The sequence below is a fragment of the Babjeviella inositovora genome (genome assembly GCF_001661335.1).
Source record: "Babjeviella inositovora NRRL Y-12698 unplaced genomic scaffold BABINscaffold_8, whole genome shotgun sequence".
Classification (NCBI taxonomy): domain Eukaryota; kingdom Fungi; phylum Ascomycota; class Pichiomycetes; order Serinales; genus Babjeviella; species Babjeviella inositovora.
Window position 1 is genome coordinate 43,779 of NW_017566845.1, and position 23,201 is coordinate 66,979.

At 48.9% G+C, this 23,201-nt stretch overlaps 10 protein-coding genes and 1 non-coding gene across 11 annotated transcripts; 7 read left to right on the forward strand and 4 right to left on the reverse strand.

The window, feature by feature from the left end:
- Positions 1-450: 450 nt before the first annotated feature.
- On the forward strand, positions 451-1,527 carry BABINDRAFT_167513 (uncharacterized protein; the record flags this gene model as incomplete). The annotated part of the gene is made up of 1 exon (XM_019130518.1): positions 451-1,527. The coding sequence occupies one exon, from the start codon at positions 451-453 to the stop codon at positions 1,525-1,527; it is 1,077 nt and encodes a 358-aa protein (XP_018984287.1).
- A 258-nt stretch (positions 1,528-1,785) lies between these two features.
- Positions 1,786-1,859, forward strand: BABINDRAFT_t234. The gene has a single exon. It is a non-coding gene; the product is annotated as a tRNA-Ile (tRNA).
- Positions 1,860-2,440: 581 nt separating this feature from the next.
- On the forward strand, positions 2,441-6,775 carry BABINDRAFT_25156 (uncharacterized protein; the record flags this gene model as incomplete). Its single annotated transcript, XM_019131352.1, has 3 exons — positions 2,441-3,618; positions 3,697-4,414; positions 4,463-6,775. Coding segments are annotated over 3 exons (4,209 nt in total), but the record flags the coding sequence as incomplete, so codon positions are not given.
- Positions 6,776-7,238: 463 nt separating this feature from the next.
- Positions 7,239-8,017, reverse strand: BABINDRAFT_162047 (uncharacterized protein). Its single transcript, XM_019129144.1, has one exon. The coding sequence runs from the start codon at positions 7,773-7,775 to the stop codon at positions 7,506-7,508; it is 270 nt and encodes an 89-aa protein (XP_018984289.1). The 5' UTR covers positions 7,776-8,017; the 3' UTR covers positions 7,239-7,505.
- Positions 8,018-8,556: 539 nt separating this feature from the next.
- On the forward strand, positions 8,557-10,031 carry BABINDRAFT_162048 (uncharacterized protein). The gene has a single exon (XM_019129145.1). The coding sequence runs from the start codon at positions 8,587-8,589 to the stop codon at positions 9,841-9,843; it is 1,257 nt and encodes a 418-aa protein (XP_018984290.1). The 5' UTR covers positions 8,557-8,586; the 3' UTR covers positions 9,844-10,031.
- Positions 10,032-10,182: 151 nt separating this feature from the next.
- NIF3 (Nif3p) lies at positions 10,183-11,232 on the forward strand. Its single transcript, XM_019129146.1, has one exon. The coding sequence runs from the start codon at positions 10,203-10,205 to the stop codon at positions 11,058-11,060; it is 858 nt and encodes a 285-aa protein (XP_018984291.1). The 5' UTR covers positions 10,183-10,202; the 3' UTR covers positions 11,061-11,232.
- A 1,731-nt stretch (positions 11,233-12,963) lies between these two features.
- BABINDRAFT_167517 (uncharacterized protein) lies at positions 12,964-14,386 on the forward strand (the record flags this gene model as incomplete). Its single annotated transcript, XM_019130519.1, has 7 exons — positions 12,964-13,073; positions 13,204-13,222; positions 13,329-13,334; positions 13,552-13,637; positions 13,842-13,911; positions 14,035-14,152; positions 14,313-14,386. The coding sequence occupies 7 exons, from the start codon at positions 12,964-12,966 to the stop codon at positions 14,384-14,386; spliced, it is 483 nt and encodes a 160-aa protein (XP_018984292.1).
- A 206-nt stretch (positions 14,387-14,592) lies between these two features.
- On the reverse strand, positions 14,593-15,104 carry BABINDRAFT_146274 (uncharacterized protein). The gene has a single exon (XM_019127181.1). It carries the CDS (start codon positions 15,004-15,006, stop codon positions 14,722-14,724), a length of 285 nt encoding a protein of 94 aa, XP_018984293.1. The 5' UTR covers positions 15,007-15,104; the 3' UTR covers positions 14,593-14,721.
- Positions 14,957-18,346, forward strand: BABINDRAFT_162051 (uncharacterized protein). The gene has a single exon (XM_019129147.1). The coding sequence runs from the start codon at positions 15,202-15,204 to the stop codon at positions 18,076-18,078; it is 2,877 nt and encodes a 958-aa protein (XP_018984294.1). The 5' UTR covers positions 14,957-15,201; the 3' UTR covers positions 18,079-18,346.
- Positions 18,347-18,406: 60 nt separating this feature from the next.
- Positions 18,407-20,046, reverse strand: SKI8 (SKI complex subunit WD repeat protein). The gene has a single exon (XM_019129148.1). It carries the CDS (start codon positions 19,973-19,975, stop codon positions 18,821-18,823), a length of 1,155 nt encoding a protein of 384 aa, XP_018984295.1. The 5' UTR covers positions 19,976-20,046; the 3' UTR covers positions 18,407-18,820.
- Positions 20,047-20,434: 388 nt separating this feature from the next.
- On the reverse strand, positions 20,435-22,246 carry BABINDRAFT_167520 (uncharacterized protein; the record flags this gene model as incomplete). The annotated part of the gene is made up of 1 exon (XM_019130520.1): positions 20,435-22,246. One exon carries the CDS (start codon positions 22,244-22,246, stop codon positions 20,435-20,437), a length of 1,812 nt encoding a protein of 603 aa, XP_018984296.1.
- Positions 22,247-23,201: the final 955 nt, after the last annotated feature.

Consider the following 23,201-nt stretch of genomic DNA (forward strand, 5'->3'; position numbering starts at 1 on the left):
AGATCAACAATCAGGTACCAGTATGAGGCGATAATACTGTCAAATGACTAGTAAAGCAAATAAATACATTAATAGCTAATATGGGGCCTCGATTAGCACTGGCAATTACCCAGTATATCTATGATTGGGCGAACAGCGTTCGTAGGAATCCTGCTCCTCGGCCTTTGCCCCCGTCCAAAGCTTCAAACTCCACTCCAATGATATGCTAATCCTCCCCGTGTAGCTCAGCCCAACTAAGTCGATTCTATTATCTCCCGTTCCCCTTGAGCTAAGCTGCCCGACAAGGCATTCTTATTTTTCCACATCCACAAAGCCTGAAATAGTCGTGCCCAAGACAACTCCTGCGGCTTTCGCGTGCGCTGTCTTTGTTATCGACTTGCGGAGCATCCCCGTATATTACCGTTGTCCTTACTTGTCAATTACTGCGCATTCCACTAATATTAATCCAACATGACCAACGAAATCGTCCGGTTTGTGCATTCGATCCCTCCGGTGACCCAGTTCTTGGTGTTGTCCACGTTTACCATCTCGCTCCTCAACATCTTGAACATTATCCCATCCATTCACTTTATCAATTACTGGCCCTACACAATCTACAAGGCACAACTATGGCGGCCGTTCACGACGTTTTTCATCGCCAGTCTGCAACCGTTGCAGACTATGATGGATTTGTACTCCCTCTACTCCTTCTCGTCCAACTTAGAGTCGGAGATCTTCCAAGGTGATATGGACCACTGGAATGCCGACTACATCTGGTTCATCGTAGCGTTCAACTGGCTCCCAATCTTGGTTGTTTACCAGTTCAGCTGGTTCTTGAAGTCGCCATACTTGTTGACCGTCTTGCTTTCCAGTTTGAGTTACACCTGGTCACGCTACAACAAGACGTCGGTCATTAACTTCTACTTCGTGCCGATTAGAGCCAGAAACTTGCCGATTGCCGGGATGTTGGCCAAGTTCATCATCAACGGCACCATGTCCTTCATGGAGTGTCTTGTGGGCTGTGCTGTTGGCTACGGCTACAGCTGCATCTCCACCAAGTCTGCGGGTCCGCTCTACTACTGGTTGTTTCCTCTGAAGCTTGCCGGGAGAGTCAAATGGGAGGAGAGACAGAAGCGCATCGCTGAAAAAAAGAGAAGGGAAGCTGGTGGGAAGGCCAAAAAGCCTATCGCCACGATCCTGGGCGGTGCTACCGGCGGAAATGCCATTGGCGGGTCTACTTTGACCGAATTTAACGACCGTAGAATCCTCAAGGCACCTCTATTTTTCCAGGTGTTGGTTAAGAAGATGGAAGCGTCTTTTGCTCTCCCCCCTACCGCCCCAGCTCCACACAACCGTGGGGGTATGCCTCTTGGGACCAAGACCGCAGGCATCAGGCTTGGCTCTTTAAATGACAAGGATCAGGAATCAAGTAAAAGCTCTGTTAGAGCCGAGCCGGAACCCAAGAAGAAGGCTGGTTTTTTTGCTACTAGTGCCACCACCAGTTCGAAGAGCTTCCAAGGTACGGGTTATAAATTAGGCAGTTCCTAGGAATATGCAAATCACGGTAGATTTTTCTGCAACCCGAATCCATTATATGATGTATTTGAATATTTTGAAGTAGAAGTCAGCAGAGGTGAGTTAACGATTCTGGAAACGGATTTACCTCAGAGCGTATCTCAATAAATCACTGGCTCAAACTCTCTAGGATTAATATTAGACTATATGTGTATGGAAGAATACGTGTCAGAAAAAGTTTTATTAATATTTGAGTCTTAAAGAACCATATATGCCCACCTATTATATCTTGGTCCCTTGGCCCAGTTGGTTAAGGCATCGTGCTAATAACGCGGGGATCAGCAGTTCGATCCTGCTAGGGACCATTCTTTTTTGTTGGCGCCCGACCCTTTTTAAGCTCTATCTTCATTTATAGTAATGCTAGACATTCCTATCAAACATATTTACCTTCACTAGATATGTTTTATCAATATTTTTCCAATATTTATCAAACTTTGTTCTTTAACAGCATACGATAATTCCGAAACCACAGTGCCTCACAATCCATCAGCACGTATCGCAACATTTAGGTCGTGCGTCGCTATCTTGCTAACATGGTTGTTAACAACACACGAAAACGAGCGCCGGACTATGCGCTCATTTCGATCTGATATTTACTGCATTCGCTCCCATCTGAACCGTCACCAAACCGAACTATTTCACTGAATTCAGCTCACCACTCTGCTAGCTGGTTTTCTGACTCATAGATAATACATCCCGATCTGACATGAGCGAGAAAACTTTGCAAAACGCGCAGAGCACTGACGCCGGGGAAAATGCAATGCAAAATGAAAGGCAAGGGGCGACGCAAAATGAAAAGCTAGAGGCAAAGCTAAACCCAATTGCCTCGCAGCTCGCTCTGCAAAGGGCTCGACACTCTCGCCACTTCCACCACACTTCTGTCACCATCGACCCTGTCACGCTCGCTATCAACGAATGCATCACCATCTCTTCGGCCATGCGCAAGCTGGCGCGCTGGTCTCAGAGCACCGTCGCGGCCCTCGTGGGTGGCTACAACGAGATCTTCGGTGACGAAGAGTACGCCATTACCAAATTTGGCACCAAGCCCAGCCACACACCCACCGTCGGAAACGATGACGCGTTGCTCTCCGCATTCATGCAGTTGCGTCTGATGTTGCTCTGCGCGGATACTTTAGATGACGTGGACAGCCTCACGCTTCTCCAACCGTTCTTACTCGTGATCAAGTCTCCGTCCACGTCTGGGATGATCACCTCCTTGGCGCTCAACTCCATCAACAAGTTTCTCACTTACGGCCTCCTCTCGCTCGACTCGAAGAACATTCACGTCTCCATCTCGCAGGTCGTATCGGCGTTGACCCATTGCCGCTTTGAGGCCGGCGACCAGGCGTCGGACGACGCCGTGTTGTTGAAGGTACTTCGCCTCTTGGAGGCGCTTCTCGTAGGCGGCACCATTAGCGCTTACCTCACCGACGAGGTTGTCACCGAGGTGATCCAAACATGCTTGTCTTTAGCCTGCAACAAGAGACGCAGTGAGGTGTTGCGAAAGGCCGCGGAAATGGCCATGGTGGCGATTCTCATCCGTATCTTTGAGCAATTGGAATCGATCGAAGTTCCCAACGCCCACGCTGCCGAAGACGCCATCACCGACTTTACCAGCACCCAGTTGCCAGAAGACACCATCGGTGGTGTCGATGCCGGTAGCAGCCGCAAGTCGGTAGAAATGACTCGCTTGGATGAGGACGACCAGCCGTTCGGGTTACCGTGCATCAAGGACTTTTTGGGGATTCTTATATCCATGATTGCGCCGTCCAACCAGTTTCAGCATATGGAGCTGACCCGGGTCTTTGCCTTATCGCTACTCAATACCGCGTTGGAGGTCTCCAGCAAACATTTAGCCGTGCACCCGCAGTTGTTAAATTTGGTGGCCGATCCGTTGAGTAAGCACTTGCTGCAGATCATCCAATCTCCGAACGAGTCGTTGCCGTTGCTCCGTGCCGCCTTGCAGGTGTTCAACACCTTGTACATCACCTTGGCTCCGCACTTGAAGCTACAGATCGAATTGGTCTTGACAACCATCTTTAAGAGCCTTGTGCCGGAGGATGTGTTAAACCAAACATCCGCGGGCGACGATTCCCCGAAGGAGATCGAGAAGCCGCTTAACAAGAACTTGGCCAAGGGCAGGGGCTCGCACTCGGGTACCGCCTCCCCAGCGCCCCAGACCCCGCTGGCCTTGCGGTCGCCAATCGCCAAGGAGATGCTTGTCGAGTCCGTTTCCTTGCTCTGGACCCGCTCTCCGACCTTTTTTGCCAATTTGTTTATCAACTACGACTGTGACTTTGACAGAAACGACTTGTGCACGGATATTTTGAAATACTTGTCGTACTTGGCGTTGCCAGACACCGCCCTCGTCACCACCAACAACGTGCCGCCAATCTGCTTGGAGGGCCTTGTTTCCGTTGTCTCTAGTATCTACGATAAGGTGATGCAAAAGTCCTTGTCGGAGAAAAAACTGTCCACCAGCCACAAGTTGGTGTTGGACAAGGTCCAGAAGAAGGAGTTTGTGCAGTGTACTAAGACCTTCAACGTCAAGCCAAAACAGGGGTTGGCTCTCTTTGCCCAGAAAGGGTTCGTTAATTCCACCGAGGACTTGGATGGGATCGCCGAGTTATTGTTTCACAAAGCCGGTAGACTTGACAAGAAAGTTATGGGCGAGTTCTTGACCAGAAGAGAGAACGCTGAGTTGTTCCAGAAGTTTATGAGCTTGTTGGACTTTTCTGGTTTGCGTGTCGACGAAGCGTTGCGCATTTTGTTGAAGACGTTCAGATTGCCAGGTGAATCACAGCAGATCGAAAGGGCGATGGAGTTTTTCGCCAACCGATACATTGCCTGCCAAGATTGGGTGGAACAAGCTGCGACAGGAGCACAAGAACCGGTTGAGAATGCTGAGGCTGAAGTCACTGGAGCTGAAGCCGTTGAATCAGAAACCACTGGAGCTATTTCGGAAGCGGTGGAAGCTCCGGAACCGGTAACGCCAGATTTCGACACTGTGTTCATCCTCTCCTACTCTATCATCATGTTGAATACCGATTTGCACAATCCCCAGGTCAAACAGCGTATGCAGTTTTCTGATTACCAAAAGAACTTGAAAGGTGTGTACAAGGGAGGCAACTTCCCCGAGTGGTACTTGGACAAGATTTACGTCTCCATCAGGGACAGGGAGATTGTAATGCCAGAAGAGCACAAGGGCGGTAGTACCAAGTGGTTCAACGATGCCTGGAACAACATGTTGGCCAGCTACGTTTCCGAGCCTCTTACAACCGCCGATTTGGACCGCTCAACCTTGGACCAGATCGACAGGGTCATTTTCCAGTCTACATTCGATGACTTGGTAGCTACATTCACAAACATCTTTGAAGAGGCTTTTGACGACCAGATCGTCACCAAGATGATGTCGTCTCTCGACAAGTGCGCGTTTATTGCCAATTACTACGGCTTGGACAGCTGCGTTGACAAGATCACCCGGTTGCTATGCCACATGACCACTTTGACTGGCACCAAGCGCTCGGTTGTGGCTGAAAACGACTCGAGAGGTGTGCTTCCGTTGACCAAGGTTACGTTCGAAGATAAGGTTCTGGATTCAGTCATTGTCAGTGAGGTGGCATACTTGTTTGGTATGGATTTCAAGGCCCAGTTGTCCACTATTGTGCTTTTCCGCATTTTGAAGAAGAACAAAGCGGTTGCGTCGGGCAGCTGGGACGACGTGCTCAAAATCATCTTGCTCCTTTTGGATAACTGCTTGATTGACCCCAACATTTTCCCGGACTTCCAAAAAAACTTGGGCTTGGAGCCTTTGCCAGTCGCCAAGCCGCAGTTTACCATCACCAAGTCCAAGAGCGGTAAGGAAGCCGATACCATGTTGGCCTCATTATCTCGGTTCTTGAAGGGCAACAGCGACTTGCCGGATCCTTCGGAGGAGGAAATTGAGGCAGCACTGTACACCAACGACTGTATCAAGTCCTGCCACATTCCAAGCGTCTTTGCCCATGCAAACTTATTCGAGAAATCTGAATTGGTTGCGTTCATTGCCCACATCTTGAGCGCTATTCCTGAATTCAAGGCTGAGTCGTCCAGATCCTTCACCGTCCAGGTGTTGTTCCTCGTGGAATTGAGCGTGTGTCTTGTATTCCTCTCTTTCGAGACGGAATTTGTCGGTAAAAATACGGTTGTGTCGGTGCTAAACGAATTAGATAGCGTCCTCGCCTTGGCCGATGCGCCAACCACTCAGCCAAAGACACGTGCCAGGTTACTCACGTATAAGTTGTTGTTGTTGAGACATGTCGATTCCGAGGCGAAGCAGTCCTTATTGGAAACCACTAAGCTGATTGCTGAGCTTGACAAACAGGCGATTATCAGGTCTGCTCGCCACTTGGTGCGTCCGTTGCAGTCATTGTCCGATGAAGGTACTTGGTGCGAGACTACGATTTTATCCGATGCCAACTACTGGTTACTCTTGAGAACGTTTGCCTCAGATAAGGCGTACACAAAGTCGATCTACGAATTTATCGAGGGTGTGGTGAAGTCATCACCTCTGCAGATCACTTCCGAAAACTACGTCTGGCTCTTGTCCTTACTTGACGAAATCTCCACGGTTGGTTGTTTGGGTGCTCAGTTTGAGCAGAAGGGAGACAAGCTAACTCCTAAACAGCGCAAGCACGAAGTGGAAGACCCCAAGGTGAGAGTGATGGTGGATCTTTCGATCAAGTCCATTACCTTGACGTCTAGTTTGTTATCCATCTTGACTGATTCCAAGTTTGACCAGAGTAAAGTGTGGTACATTTTGGCACAGGCCATTGCCCACCAGTGCTTTAACCCTTGCCGGGAAATCAGAAACCATGCGATTAAAACCTTACAGCTTACATTGTTATCTATGAAGCTTTCTCCGGAAATTCCTCCAGAGGGCTTGTTTGAATCGTCGTTATTGCCATTACTTCACGAAGTGGTCAAACCCGAAGTTTTGCAGACGGACCCACACGGGATGGCCAAGACTCAGATTGCTTTGCTAAGCGTCATTTCCAAGACATTCTTACATTTGCTGGGTGAATTTGAGCAGGTTGAAAAGGTTTGGCTCCAATTGCTGGAGGCCGTGGATACCCTTAACAACCAAACGCATGTCTCGCAAACCGACTTACTGTCGATCAAGGAAGCTTCTAGTGAGATTATTAAGAACTTGGTCTTGGTTATGAAGTCCAACGGGGTGCTTTTGGATGGTGGAAACGTCCACGAAGAGGGAGCTGTGGTTGAAGAGGCTGTCATCGTTGACGTGCCTGTCTCGGAAACTCTCAAAGAAGCGGATACAACTAATACAGTTACGGAAGATGTTGAACCTTCTAAGCTGCAGATTGAAGATAGTGCCGAAACCCCAGATGAATCTCCTTAGAGCTCGGCAGGTGTCGATAGATGTGAATTTTCTGTGTAATATATATATATATATAAAATACCAGGTATCTACTAATGGACTTGGATGATCCTGTCAAATCATATGCACGACTTCATGCATGTACTAATTAATATGCAATTTTCAATCTCGGAGATTACGGTGTCGTAGCCGAGGAACCGTAGCAACGCCTATCTGCCCGTACCAGATCGAGTTACTAATATAATTACCTGATTGGCTACATTGGAACGGTTACAAAGATAAAGCAACAGCACGATGGCTCCGATGCAAAAAAACATACAAGGGGTACGTAACAGAAGCAGGGTAATTAATGATACATATACAGCATAGCCCCAGTACGGGAAGTTTTGATGGCGGATTCACAACCAGTGATGCAAGGGTGTTGCACCACAGGAATTGTGCTTGGTCTTGCTTCTGAAACCAGACCGAATCCGAGTAGGGCAATGGCTCCGACTGGTCACTTTCAGTTCTGAAACAGGTTATCTCTTATTCCGCAAAAGGATCCGATTTGTTTATTCCACGCCAATCTAGTGGCTTAGTTCTCGTAGTTCACCTTCTGCAACTCCCATTCTTCGGGGGTAAAAACCTTCTGGGTGAATGCATGAATGGAATTCATTTCCTGTTTCAAGGCATTGTTAACCAAGCGGTGTCTCATCAACTTGTTCTTGCCCTGAAAGATGGGAGACACGATGATGACAGCAAAGGCCAGACCACAACCACCGGACATGTCTTGCACTTGCACCAAGTTGGCCTCGAGTCTTTCGGCGATGACCTTGTGTAAGTAATCAGCAGTTAAGGCGTCCATCGTATAAATGCGCGGGGTTTGGGGGTGTGGTTAAACAGAAAGAGAAAGAATTGTAGTTGGGAAGAAATACGAAATCAACTCTTGTGTGAGGGATACCAATCCCGAATGCTTTCGCCTCGATGTGGATCATCCGCTGCGTATACAGGTTAGACCCCACCCAGCATGTTAAACCCGATGAAAAGTCTCATGTGGATTATGCGCAGGATTATTATTATCGCCAGAGCCAATTAAACAACGGCCGAACGTCAGCTGGTTTTCGCGCTTTGTCACGTGGAAAATGGGCGAGGCTCGTTGAGAGAGAGATATATGTCACATGACTACTGGTTCATCCACGGGTCGGCCCCAAATACAGAAGGCGTCTTTTAGGAACTTGGTGATGCGGTTGTACACACGGTTAACGATAAAATAAAATAAAAATTGAGAGGTTTTATCGGAAGTTTATTCGTGCAGTAGAGCTTCAGTCTAGGGCGAAAAGGTTTTTTGGACCTGGGATGTTTACTGCTACCAATCACTTCCATGTCGTGTACAATGATTAACACTGTCTTCTACGCGTTTGCGGGTATATATAAAGGTCAGGGTAAACCCTCCGGGGGGCTATTATTAAATCAACCGTTATTCGACAACTAGTCCAAATTTTCTATAATATGGCCATTTCCACTTTGTCATCCTTCCCGCCTTTTCCGATTTGGAAATGTGTCCGCAGCGATCGCCAACCCCGCTGGCGGAAAAAAAAGAAAAAAACACGCATCACTAGACATAAATATAGACCATTCTCCAAGTCTCATTTTTAATTTCGATCTGATAGGCATAAATGACCACCTCAAAAGCTATTGGAAGAATCGACTCCTTGACCCCGGAGCAAGAGTTGGTCTTGAAGCAAGTTTGGGCGCAGCTCCTTACCTACTGGGGTAAGACCGTGGAATTTCCTACCGTGAACTTGAGCTCTGCCAAGTTATCCAAGACAACCTCTCATGCGAGCCACCATTCCGCAGGTAAGGAGAAGAAGAAGAGATTTGCGAGATTCAGATCTGCGCCAAAACATACGGATACCGCCAAAAACACCAATACATTAGACCCGAAACTCATCCCTGGCATCGTAACGGGGCTCAAGCCAGAAGACGTGGAGCGCCAGTTCTGGGAAATGCTCAGAATCGACTCCCCAGACAACTTGGTGTTGCGGTTTGTCAGAGCACGCAAGTTTGACTTGAAAAACGCCGTGACCATGATTGCCAACACTTTCAACTGGCGTTTGGCCGAGTCGTTCGCCGACAAAGTGTTTTTGGAGGGCGACTACGTGGCGTACCAGGAGAAGAACATGCCAGGCTTGATCAAGCAGTTTGAGTTGGGGAAATCCATCATCACTGGCACCGACAAGGAGGGGAGACCGGTTGTCGTGGTGAGGACCCGCTTGCACAAGCCGTCGGACCAGAACGCCGAGGAAATGTTGAAGTACACCATCTTGGTGATCGAGTACGCTAGATGCTTTCTTATGGAGCCAGTTGACACGTGTTCCGTCATCTTCGACTTGACCGACTTTAGTTTATCCAACATGGACAACGCACCGGTCAAGCTCTTAATCTCCGCATTCGAGGCCCACTACCCCGAGTCTTTGGGGATTCTCTTGATCCACAAGGCGCCATGGGTCTTCAGTTCCATCTGGAACGTGATCAAGACGTGGTTGGATCCGGTGGTTGCCTCCAAAATCCACTTCACCAAGACCTTTGACGATTTGACCGAGCACATTGACGCTGATAACATCTTGGAGGAAATGGGCGGTAACAACAAGTTCCACTACAAATATGTGACGCCAGGTACCAGTGACAACTTTATCCAAAACCCCGAAGAGAGAGCCGTTTTGGAGAAAGAAAGGGCAAACTTGGCCAGCCAGTTTATTGAGGCCACCACCAAGTGGATTGAAGCGACCGATTTAGAGGCCAGCAACGCCTTTTTGAGCCAGAAGATTGTTTTGGGCCAGAAAATGGCCGCAAACTTTGTGGCCTTGGACAAGTACAAGAGATATAGAGGGGTGTATGAGCGTCTCGGCTTACTAGATGTCAAGTCGGGATAATCGATAGAGTGTATTATATGGATGCCATTCTGTGATAAAGCGTATAGGAAATGCATCACTGGGCTAGGGTCTCATGGGTGAATTTAAATAGTATCGAGTTAGATTAGCCAAGATAGACATCACTAATATCAGACCTAGATGAGCCACTCACGTCGTTGTTTTATATTAGAGCGGGGTCCAAATTTTAGCACATGCTGTGGGGTGGAACTAAGCCATGTAGAGATCGGTGATACTGCATTTTTCGGCATCTGCGAACCTCTCCACAACTCCCCGAGTGCTAAGTCAGGTGACCTTTGAAAAATAGCAGTACATGAGCATCAGCTCAGCACTCTCCGTACCCAGCAACCTCTTTGCCAACCATGTCCAGATCATCTCAATCCATCAAGGCTATTGTCAACTCCATCCAAAAGTTCTACCCAACCAGACTTGCGGACAAATCCTGGGATAACACCGGTCTTCTCGTGGAAGGCTCATCCCTTGATGTGTCAGTCACTGAGGACAAATCGGCCCAGTTGAACATTTTGCTCACTATCGACTTGACGCAGTCGGTTGCTGACGAGGGCGTGGCCCACAATTCCTCGCTCATCTTAGCGTATCACCCCTTTATCTTCCGTGGGTTAAAGTCCATCACTACCAAAGATCCACAGCAACGTTCCTTGCTCAAACTCATCAGCAACGGCATTAGTGTATACTGTCCCCATACGGCGATTGATGCTGCCAAGGGTGGTGTCAATGACTTTTTGGCCGACGGTTTGGCAGCCCTCCAAAGCTTAAAGTCTCGTGAAGTCTGTGATTCTGATCCTAAGGACCACAACGAGGGTGAAGGCATGGGGCGCTTGGTTGAATTTAACGAACCAGTCGCTTTGACCGCGTTGGTAAAGCAGATCAAATCTCACTTACAGATTGACCATGTTCAAGTCGCTACTGCCGATGAACACAAGAAAATTAGCACCGTGGCTCTCTGCGCCGGGAGTGGTGGATCGGTTTTCAAGGGCGTTGATGCTGACTTGTACTATACTGGCGAGTTAAGCCACCATGAAGCGTTGTTCTTTAAGGAAAACGGCAAGACTGTGATTTTGACCAACCACACTAACTGCGAGAGAGGCTACTTAACTGTTGTCAAGGAGAACTTGCAGAGAGACTTGTCAGAGCAAGGCTATACCAATGTTGATATCAAGATCAGTGAAACTGACGTCGATCCATTAAAGACCTGGTAAGATATAGTGAAATATGGCAATATGATCCGAAAATAAAACGCTAAGCTAAAATACGGCAATAAAACTCGGAAGATCTAGTATGACTCAACAATTGATCGGATGGGGCTTGTTGAAGGCCCGTTTTTTTTAGCTAATGTCTATAATTAGATACCATTATGAAATATCACCATGCATGTTTAATACGTATTTAGGTATTGAATTCCATGAGGTTTCAGATACAGACCTGTATTCCCATGTTTAAAGATCGAAGGATTTTGACTAATGTGAAGCAATTAACCAACTTTAATGAAAATCGACTCTCAATATTCTCAAAGAAATGCCCCGTAATGGATTAACAACGGTTAAGTTTGAGGGTAAGGAGGTACTCTATCCGTCTAGTCGATTAAAGTACTGTAGTTTCCGGTTTGACAGGAGTAACCGTTGTATAAAGCTTTCCATTTTATCAAATTAAATCCATGCTTCCCAGAATTAGGTTTGATTATTAATATGGATGCACCGAGCAATACTCTACATAGCCTGACTAAGCTCTATAATACTCTCGTCATTCAAAGTGTATCGGGATATGTACCTCAAGCCCGAGAGATTTTCCAGGAGTCGCTACATTGCACTGTAGCCGCTGGATCATACTCAGAACTCTGCGAGAGCCATGGTATGGTATTCTCCAGACTCTCTTCGGAACCAATGGCCACTGAAATGTCTGCAGCTAATTCTAATGTATTCATTAGATTGGCAGCACTAGTACATGCATTAATACCTGCCTCAGGTTAAACTGAGGAAAATATAATATTGGGAGGCCATGGAGCCTACTTCTATACTGCATATACACACATATGGTCCGCATGGATAAAATATAAGAAAACATATGCATTCGGTGTATGATTTTCAATTTCTCTTCAGTACTTCCTTGGCACTGGTCATTTCCCGCTATTATCATCTCGTCCCAAATACGCGATCTGGTTACCACGGACAGTCTAATGTGGTATGCAAGTACGGGAGGGGGCATGCATGCAAAGTGTGACCGCCTTTCGCAAGAATGATACATCACGATGATGGGAATAAATCTGCCAGTTATGCCCGGCAAAACTATACTGCTTTCGTATTAAATTTTCTTGGCGCAATGAACAACTCCTAGTTTTTGGTTGCTTATTCTCACAGGTAGTCCAGCCCATACTCCCCTCCCAGTAAAACACTTCACCCCAATCAGTGGATGTTTCGCTCTTTCTATGTCCACCTGAGGCAAGCTAAAGATAGGTTTGAGCTAAAGATAAGTTTGAGCTATTACGCTAGACAGAAATTTTGAACCATGTAAGAAGAGCCAGAAGATGTACGTCACTATGCGAAGATTCATGTTTTGTGGAGCTGGTTCACTATTAATTCTATTCATGGTGCTCGCAGCTTTAGACATGCGTGAAGGAAAGGTCAATCTTTCTGAATCAAGTCTTCCCCTTCCGACAGCAAGGAGTTCGCCTGTCGCTCTATTTTATCCAAAAACTGCAATTTTTTTTTACTAGCTCAGTTAATTGACGAATTGAGCTAGATGAAAGGCGTCAAGTTTGGAACACTAGCTCTGACGAGGTCCCAATACCCCGGCGCATCGCCAACGCCTTACGCGCAGGCTTTGACCCATGGAGAGCCACGGTTGACTATACGAAGTTCCACACACCTGGACGCGAAGGCTATAATACAATTAGTCTTAGAAGGGAATATTAATATACCTTTAATAAACAATAATATTCTGTTATGAGCGGGGAGTGGTATTTGGTAAAGATATTGGAAATAAAATCAACCGTAAGGGTACGGTTGTTTGACAATATATTCGTGCAACTACCCTAAGCTGTTATTCATCGAAAAATGATTATACAAGACAGTCCTGGATAGATTTTTTTTAAAGTGCTTTTACTCAATGGATAGAGAGGAGACAGACACCGTAACTTATTCTAAAATACGTTGGAGGAGCTTGCATATAAACCTATTTAAGCTTGCTAAACAAATTATACCTTCCGAGACTAAAGGGTAAGAGCGAATCTCACCAGTTTCGAAATATTCCCCCACAATTTTGCCACAAAAACCAGTGGCCATTCAAGATTCACACTAATCACTTGATTTTACCGTTGTTGCACAGGTATAGATCTTGATACAACAGTGACTTAGAGCTCGACCAGGTATGATCCCCAAGCCCGACATTTACGTGGGGTTTGTGAGATTAATGAGAATCTGAGGGTTCTCTTGCATAACGGCTTTAACTCTGCACTGCTTATATACACCCAGAGCGAGGTAAGTGGAAACTATGCAGTGTTACCTCAAACGCGAGATTCCATTCCCTAATGTAACTTACAAAAAACCATTGATAGATATATGGATAAGACTTTGGCGTACAACTGGAGTCTCGGAGAAGTATCTCGCTTTATGTATTACCCTTTATCAGATTTCAAGAGAGGAGTACTCTAGAGGCGGTTCTAGTTATAACTAAAAATATTATGATCCAAATGAGTGGAGTGCAAAGTATGAGTCCGATCAGTCGGTGACAGGGATGTGCTTTAGCTCTTTTACCGAAACGGGACGAGCTGCATTTAGGCTGTAAGTCAACCCCAGTCACTGGAATCTCCGTTGTTTTATATGATCTGAAGACAATACTGCCTTTTGCTCTGGACATCATATTTCCAGCTTGGTGATCAGGCTTTCGGTACAGATGGACGCACGCGTGCGTGATCTAGCTTGATGCATCAATGACCTGGAAGTGAATGTATGGCTGCAGCGATGTGCTCGATCAAGTGTATGTAGTGTGTTTCATGCACGTCTTACTCGAGGCAGAAGGAAGAATTCTGCCTCTAGATTTGAAAACCAGGCGCATGTATGTACCGGATGATCAAAACAAAACATACAACCAAGCCTACGCTAGATAGGCCAACGCACGAAAGTCAAACTCGCGGAGCTTTCTAGAGACGCCTCAAAAAACTCCTATCCATACCAGTAGCAAGCAGGAATGCCAGAGTTACTACACCTTTTGCGGGAGGTTGTTACAAGGGGCCCGTGGTGTGCGATCGATCTGAGAGATCAGAGTTTAAGTGCGGCGCCCCAGCTTGCTGCCGCACGTATGTTTGCGCATGTCTCCTACACCGCCCCTTCCAAACACCTCTAAAGACAGATCGTCCAGTTCTGACACATACCGGGGTCGGCTCAAACGGACGTATCTGCCCTGCACGTAGTATAAAAATATAAACACAATGTTCCCTGGAATGGTAAACATTCTAGAGGCCGTGCAGGCCAATCACATGGTCGAGCCTAATGCTGATAGAGTTGCACCTCGCTCGTTTATCCGTGCTTGATCTGCATACCGCAAATCTCAAACTTCGGCAGCACCGCGTATGCGTGTCTCCTAAATATAGATTGAGAGCTCTCTGACGAAATTTGCGTCCCTGACAGGAATGATGGACGTGATATGTAAGAAAATATTGATCTAGATCCCAGGTGAGCTATTGCTGTGGATATATAATCAAGTAGTATTCCATAGGCTCTGACCGTCATATATGTCCTGCCCTCTGCGCGACCAGAACTCTAGCCCATTCTCCACTTCACCGCACCACCTCGACTTCGCGAACATAATCGGGCCCATCGATCGCTACAGCCCTCCATACACATCTCCAGTGATCACTTAGGTGTCTTACTTCAGATCATCCACTCCCAATAGTAAACTGTTTCCTGCCCGCAGATCTTCCCCTACTCCTACGTCTGTCTCCCGCACGCAAACTGTATTCCTCCGTAGATCTTCCGTTCCTTGCACCACCCTTCCGCTCCAGCCTAGCAACAGGATTCCACGCAGCCGCAACACATCACCTTTGATCTTTACGTGTATATTCACTTTACGCCTGGTATATTTCGGGACTGCCTCTAGTATACCCGACCAGTCAATAGAATCAGGCCAAATACGCGTCTGACCCGGATCCATCCGCCACGTACCTCATCTCAGGCTTGAGTCTCCACCACCGTGAGTCTTGTCACCTTACTACGCATACCGCTGCGAGCCGCCACTGCACCCAAACATACCCCTGCGAGTACCACTACGAGTCTTCAGTGCAAGTTCTTGCATATATTACCATCCTACCAATATCCCTGTTCCTCGGTACCCATACCCCCGTGAAGCATGTCTAATGGGAACCAGGACTCTCCCTATCAGAATGCCTACGGTCCGTACGAGCCCTCACAGCAAGAAAACCTACCGCCGGGCTATAACTACGACCCCGAATACTTCCCCGTGCGACCGCCAGGCAGTTCCCAATTTGCCCTCCCCCAGATCGCCCCCGATGGTTCCGTGATTCAGAACCTCTACTACCCAGACCCCAACGTAGCGTACGTCACGACCCCGCAGTACGGGTACCCCTACCTTCTGCCCCATCAGAACTCCCAGATCCTGCCCCAGCACTTACAGCCACCATTCCAAATTCCACCCCATCAATTACAGCCATCATTCCAAATTCTACCCCAACTCCTGGAATCTCCTTTACGGCCCCAAGAAGCACCGAGCTACAGAGCCCCGGTGACGCCCGGTCGTGGTCACGCACGGAAGCGCTCGCGGACCATCCGTGATGCAGTACCGCCGCCAGACTTTACGCCACGCCATAAAAGCCAGAACGCGAACGCGTCGATTTCGACCCATTTGGACCGGATTCGCCTCGAGGGAGCTAGAGCCATGGCCTCGCCTCAGCGCGGAACCGGGCCCGTGGTGCAAAACGTGTACGATGTCGCGGCGTATCAGCAGCATCTCGTCGCTGGCCTTGCTGCTGCTCCCAGCCTCACCTCTGACCCCAGCCTCGTTCCTAGCTCTAGCCTAGCCGCTAGCCCTAGCCCCGCCATTCCTGGCCGTCGCGGCCACACCCGCAACGCCTCCTCCGTCTCCTTCAACCTTCCTTCAGACATGTCTGATGCCTCCTACGAAGTACTTCTCGAGGCCCAGCAATCCAAGGCCAACATGGTCTCCATTCCGCTCCTCGCTGAAACCTTGGGTATCACCGCCACGGGTATCAAACTTCGGCAGGACGAGATCCACCAGAAGTATGCCAAAAACAACAAGTTGATCAACCGCAACTTGAAGCAATTGAAGGAGAATACGGACCGCTACCGGTTGGTATTCAGCATCCGCTGCTTGCTCGACACCGCATACTTGCCCGAGGAGACCAGGGTGCCTGGAGGTCACTATTTTCCACTGCCACTGCCTCTATCCCAGTATGAGACTAATAACGTCTATAGCGACCCTGGCTCGACCTCTGCCTCTTTTTCGTTTCCGGGAACACACGAGACGGCTACGCCGCGCTCGCTCATCTTCAAGGCATACGACTTACTTTGCTTCCAGAATGAGGTCAAACCACTCGGGGTGTCGGCGATGGGCAAGTTGATCAAGCTCATCTGGCCCACCATCTCCACAAAACGGTTGGGAGTGCGTGGTAACTCAAAATACCATTACATGGGTATCCAAATCTGCGACTGGGTCAACGAACTCTGTGACCAGTATGACGACGATAATTACGAGGAGGAGTTCATGGAGCGCAAACGAAATACTGACGGAAACTCATTTGAAAGTACGAGCAGTCTCGCCCGAACCTCCGTTGGTAGCCTCAACGCAGGCACTTCCTATGTGAGCATCGATGCAGCGGCTCCAGGCGAGCTTGTATACCCTGCCGCGCTACACGTAAACCTTGAGGACCGAACCGACTTGCACAATCTTCCTAATTCCCCCTACCTTTCCTTCATCAGGCCAGACCTCCCACTTAACTCGATTTTCAGCGGCCAGACCGAGCCTGTGAAGCTTCTTACGGCGATATTCCGACCTCTGAACCCGTACAGCGTCTTTCCGCGCAACCACACCGCCATCCAGACCCATATTCTCGCCTTCAGAGACCGCTTGCTCGCGAGTACCCGTGCGGACGCTATGGTGGAATGCCAGAACGCGATTATCGCGCTCCTAACGGCGAGTATGACGTACTATGAGCAGCGTGATGAGGCAAGGGTCAACTTGATCGATCTTTGCTGCTATCAGGATGTTTTGGTGTATTGTAGCGTTCTTGCATATTGCCAGGAGGAGGAACCGCAGCCCCCTGTCTCGCCGCAGCGCCAAACTTCTGCTTCATCGCAAACCCTCACCAAATACCCTGTCTCCCCCTCGTTTGACTTTCTCGTGCTCAACTACTTTAAGCTCTTCAAGGCGAAGCTCCTTGAGGTGTTCCCGAAAGACAACTCCTTCAAAAAGATCAACCGTTCGCGGCTCACCAACGCCTACAAGTTCTCCAGCTGCTTATCGCAGCTCCACAAGTGCCACCACCTTGCCGTGGGGGTTTCCGACTCCTTTGTCACGCTGCCTGCGGTCCTGACAGGAATGTATCGCACATGGCTCCGTCTGATTTTGGGCACGAGGCTGTCACAGGCTTCTGACCCGGTTTATTCGCTCTTTTCCACAACGGATGACGTAGAATTTTTCCTAAACCGGAACGAATTTTTGCTGCTGTCACTTACGTACGCGCCACCCGAATCTCGCGACTTGTTTTCCAAGGAGGGCGTGGTTGCAAATATTGACTACATTTTGCGGAGTCTCGTACCGCGGTTTTTGCGCAAGTTACCGGATGACGACGCGAGTAGTGAATTACCTGTGGGTGTTGGGACCCTGCATATCTACTCGGCAAGCCGCATTAATATCCGCAGTTATACTCTCAAGTTTGCCCAGTTCATCGACTCTCTTCCGGCTCTTTGTGGTGTCGAGGCGGATGACGCGGACCGATTAAAGATCAATTCGGTCCTCCTCATCATCCAGCACTTGAGCGACAACGTCTTTCAGAGCGTTGTGGGTGACGAGCCGCTTTCACTGGGAAACTCCACTACCCCTACCCCGGTTGACCCCCCGACCGACGTACCCGTCACCCAATGGTGGCAGTTGAAGTGCTGGTTGGAGTACTTTGTGAAGTTTATTTTTGAAGTGCATGGTCTAAATGAGGAGATCCAAGAGCTCATCACTCCGAACCCCGATGCTTAGAGTATTGCGAGTTGAGTACGGCTTCATATCCCATTGAGACGCCGAAACTATCCAATATAGTTATTGAACCCATCCTATTGTCACCAGAAGACACGGTCGGTTTGCCAGTCACCTTAACAAGGCGTCCGTGAGTCACCCAATCGCATTAATATCCATCACTCTTCGTTTTTGGCGCTATCTGTACTATATATTTGACGGTTATATGGGAGCTTTTCGCTTTCATCGTCGTTCATAACTGGTTAGAGTTTCCTGGGATTGTATTCACTGCACTAATATCATGTTAACATTTGCTTAGTCAAAGAGGTAATTGCACTGCAGAAATATTCGAAGGTTAAGGAATCTAAGTATAAGAATGACCTCTCTCCGAGATATAAAGGGAGGTAGTCCGAGAATTTCAAGTATCCTAGCCTTGCGGTCTATTAAATGCACCAGACGGTATGAAGTGTAGGATTTTAACATTGCACACAACGATTTTCGGACTAGTCACAAAACAGGATTCGCACAGGCTCCACAATTGTTATAGACCGAGTGTCTAAACATAAAATTTATATTTGCAACTGGAGTTGCGTCAGTATTCTGTTGTTTAGAGCTAATCGTCACCCACAGAAGGTTCATAAAATGACCAATTGTTTTTATTCAGGGTCTAGACCTGTAGCAGCACCAACCTGCTTTAGTACCAGGCCGACCCTTACCGTTTTCGCCTAACATACATCCAAGGAATCTTAATACACACTAACGCTACTTACACCCCACCGGCTTCTCTAAACCACCTAATTCCCTTGTCAAACGACCCTGCAACCAATCCCTCGTTACTGTCGCCGCCTAAAATACCACCCCGAACGCCCTTGCCGATGAATTTGACACAGCTAACGGCACTACGGTCACTTTCGTCGGCCTCAATTGCCTCGGTGTAGTCAAGATCGCTCGGTGATAAAACCAACGTGGCCTCTCTTTCACGGGACTCCATGTTCCAGACACGCACCTTGGCGTCAAAGCCACCACTGGCAAGGAAGCTACCATCCTCGTTAAAATCAATCTCAAAGATCCAGCCATCGTGTGCGACAGCTGCAATGGTCAGTGAGGTGCTGTGGGTCGGCTGTGTCAATGTCCCCACAATCTCACCGTATTTGGTGTCGTATAACGTTATGGTACCAGCAGAGGTGGCATCTCTAGCCACAGCCAAGACTTTGCTCTCATGTTCGAAGCTGGGCTGGAACTTGAGTGACCTCACGGTGGACGCCTGGCTCGGCGCGGTAAAGCTGTAGATGGGCTTGAGGGTGTCGCTGCTGTTCATGGTGACCAAACCGGATTGGTAGCCCACCGCAACTAAGTCAGAGGTGATGGCTAAGCACGTGGGGAAAGACGGCGGAATTCCTGCCAGGATCGTCCCGTACTGATCCAACGAGACGGTAGACAGCACGATGGCGCTCGCACTGCCGTGTGTGATCTCTGGCGTCTCGATGACCAAGTGGTACAAGTTGGTAGCGCCGTTCGAGCACGTAAGACCAAACACGTCCTGCTTACCATGGGGGTCTTTGAAAAAATACGGTGCCCAGAAGTTTCCAGATTTTCCGAGCAAATCTACTGGCGAAAACGTACCGCCCGTGGATTTGTAAAAGTAGCACTGGCCGCTGAACGCCACCACCGCCACCAAACAAATCGTCTCGCCCTGGATAATGTTCTCGTAAACCGCTACATGGTGTAATCCAAGTGCGTCCACAAAGTACGCCTGCACATTTTCCATTGGATTTGCCGTTTCGTTGATGTTGTTGGCCCAGGCCTTCAAGTACCCGTCGGATGAGACCGAGAAGGTGTGCTTTTGGGTGAGCGCTATTCCGAGCACGTCGGACTTGTGCGCGCCGCCAGGCGCCTGCGTAGTAATGAACTGTTTTCCCATTATAATGCGAAGATAGATTGGATGAATGGGTGGTATTAGTGGCTCTGCCGAGATATGTTGCTCATTGTTTTTCGCCGGATCTTGCGAGCTGTGCGACTTTCGCGATGTTGTAGGGGAGAGTATAATCACGTGGCAAGATTGGGTCAGAAGGACCGGGTCTTGATGAATTCAGAGAAACTAGAGTTATGGTAAATGCTATGTATAAAAGAACCAAGTATTGGGTTCTTCGAAGTGATAGTAAATTAATTGAAGCTGTAGACTTGGGATATTGGAAAGAAGAGAGAGAGAAATAGACCTTTTAGCGATTATGGTTTATATTCTTGACACACGTGTTTGAATTCTGACTTCTTATATAGACGCGTACTATTTTTAGGTCCCAATTTGCGACCTGAGGTTAGGTAATGATCAATATACGTATACATTCTGCCATCTACGGCGCTCGCAGTACTTTCGCCATTGCTAGTGGAGAAACGACGAAGCCGAGCTCAACGGCGACGCCCGACCCACGTCCATCCGCTGCACCGGGGTGAGATACGTGATTTCCGCAGACGGCGACCTGGATGGGCTAGAAAACTGAATTGGCTCCAGCAATTGCTCAGGAATGTGCACTGTATCTATCATCCTTCTGGTAACAGGCTCCATGGGGACGTCACTCGTGAACGCCAAGGTGCTGGACATTTTGGTGATACCTTGCTTCTCCAACAAGGTGTGCGACGCGGAAAGAATGACCGACTCGTGGCCGGACGCTTCAAGGGTCAACTCGAGAAGCAGCTCGCGCGCAAGGTGGGCAAACGCTGCACAACGCACTACTTTGCCCCAGTTAAGCTGAATCACCTGGAGTACGTTGTGCTTTAAGATAAGCTCGTTTGACAAGCTGGCACGCTCCCAGAGCTGCACGTAGTCATCGAACGTGAAGCGCGACGAGTACGTGTAGTCGTACATCTTGGCGAGACACAAGGAGCGGAGGTGGTCGAGGGCATAGACATTGGCAAGTACCAAGATTCCGGAAATGACATCCACCAGGTCCTCCGACCCGATGTGGTTCGTGTAGAGGTACCGCACGAGACCATGGACCCATTCGACAGGTTCCGGGACATGCAACATGCCAGTGTTAGCCTCCAGCATACCACTGGCCATCACGCGGCGGAAGTGCGGCCAGCGCGCGAGCAAGATTGCGCGGTGCGCGCGGATCGGTGCGGACACTCTATCATTCGCCATTGCCGTGATCTCAAAGTCGGTCCACTGGGCATCATCAAAGAACTGGGTGAAGTCAGACGCAAGCGTGAGGTCTGGTTCCTCAAATGACGGGTAGCGCATGCCCAAGTCGCACAAGCTGAGGCGGATGATGTGCGAGAGACGGGCATCAGTCTCAGTATCAACCAAGGGGTAACCGAGCAAACAGAGGGTCTCACCATGACGGAACACGTGGCGCCAACGAAAGTCCTTCAACGGGGTGAAGGCACCCAGGAGGAGCACGTTGTAGCGAAGGCGCGATAGATCGTAGCAGCCGATGCACGGCTCGGGGTGTTCGCCCGCGGTCCAGAGCGGAATCACCGCGTCAAGAACCACCTCAGGGGTTGACAGGAGGTACACGTGATCGCCGGCCATACTGTCCTTCTGAATGCGGATCTCGCCTGTGGTATTGGTTTCAAGGTCGAACCAGCTGATGACCGCGTTGACGTGGTTCATGTCGCTGTTAAGGCCACCGAAGGAGTAAATCTTGTTTCCCATACACGTCATAAAGTGGTCAAAGCGTGAGATAAACGTACGTGGGCCTGTGGTCAGCCAGAGCCGCGTCGCGAGGTCGAAGCAGTACAAGTCGTCGTACGGACGCAGTGAGTCATCAAGCCCGCCGCTAATGAACATCTTGGTGCCGTCCTCCGATAGGCATGCCGCATGGCGCCCGCGCTGACGCGGCTCGTGTACGCTAGACGGAGAGGCCACCCACTGGTTTACACGGAGGTCGTAGAACATGAGCTGTTCGCGTTGTACAGCTTCGTCTGGTACCCCACCAAACACAATGATCTGTCCGGACGGTTGGTGATACACCGATGAGTGACCTTCACGGGGAACTGTGTCGTGGTGCGTTGTCCAGCGGTCGGTCGTGAGATCGAGGAGGTAGATGTTGGAGTCGAGCGCATCGTCTTCGTCAAAACCGCCAAAAAGGAAAAGCAGGTCTTCGACGGGAGTGGCGGAGGATTTCACACGAAAGAGTGGATGGTCGCCAGAGGTGAGGCAGGGCTGAATGGGGGTGGGGGGTTCGGGGGTCATGTTTGTGGTTGTGGGGGCTAAGCTGTGCGAGATGGTGGGGTCAAAGGGGTGAACCTGTGGAGCCAAGCTGGAGGGGGTGATCTCTGAGAAGATAAGTTGATCTTCGGGCAGAAAGGGGAAGCCCGTTCACGGAACAAAACAATCAGCTCGATTATGGAATGATCCTGTTGAGTCTAGGTAACCGCTCGGACTGGTCTTTTTAGCACTCTCAGTAGAGGCACTAACTAGGAGGGTAATCTCTGGCTGATTGCAGGATAATCCAGAGCTTGTGCTTCCGGCTGATTGTCAAGACAAGCTTCTCAGGTGGAGACTCTTGCGAATACTATTGTCTGATAGAAGAAACAAACTCCGGATGTCAAGGGGAAGGTTTCTTGGAGTTTCGTTACGTGGATAACAATTCTGGAAGCTCGTCTTAATCTTGGGGAAGGAAAAAAAAAATCTTGTCAGTGCGAATCTTTCGGTTCCGATATTGGCTGTGACTGGGTATTGTCTAACGGTGGCTAATCCTCAGTCTGATTTCAAAGGTGGAGTAAAACCGAATTTAACCTTCAAGCTGATTAAAGACCTAATCTTTAAGCGGGGTTGATATTCGTGTCGGGTGACCTGTATCTGGAGATGGCGGCTGCTTAGCTGTCCGGTGTTTTTTTTTTCAAAAGCGGTTATGAGGCCAATCCTTAGGGTGGTTAACCTACTGTTCTGTTTGATGAGGGTTGAACTAAGAACGCTTCTGTTGGGAGTAGCGCTAAATTAGTTGAAGTACACCTGCCCGTAGTATTAGCGCAATCCCTTGTGACCTGCGTAATCCTGGGGGAGCAATATAACACCAGCCGCTTCACCAGCCACGGCAGGTAAAATTTCTAAAACGCGCCACGATAAATCCTGCATTTTGTCTCTCTATCCCCAGAGATATCACGGAAGCGCCTCGTGGTACCCGTCAGCGGTGCCAGCCTATTGA

Coding starts and splice junctions, on each gene's coding strand:
- BABINDRAFT_162047 (XM_019129144.1), bottom strand. CDS start 7,775: ATGGACGCCTTAACTGCTGATTACTTACACAAGGTCATCGCCGAAAGA.
- BABINDRAFT_162048 (XM_019129145.1), top strand. CDS start 8,587: ATGACCACCTCAAAAGCTATTGGAAGAATCGACTCCTTGACCCCGGAG.
- NIF3 (XM_019129146.1), top strand. CDS start 10,203: ATGTCCAGATCATCTCAATCCATCAAGGCTATTGTCAACTCCATCCAA.
- BABINDRAFT_146274 (XM_019127181.1), bottom strand. CDS start 15,006: ATGGATCCGGGTCAGACGCGTATTTGGCCTGATTCTATTGACTGGTCG.
- BABINDRAFT_162051 (XM_019129147.1), top strand. CDS start 15,202: ATGTCTAATGGGAACCAGGACTCTCCCTATCAGAATGCCTACGGTCCG.
- SKI8 (XM_019129148.1), bottom strand. CDS start 19,975: ATGGGAAAACAGTTCATTACTACGCAGGCGCCTGGCGGCGCGCACAAG.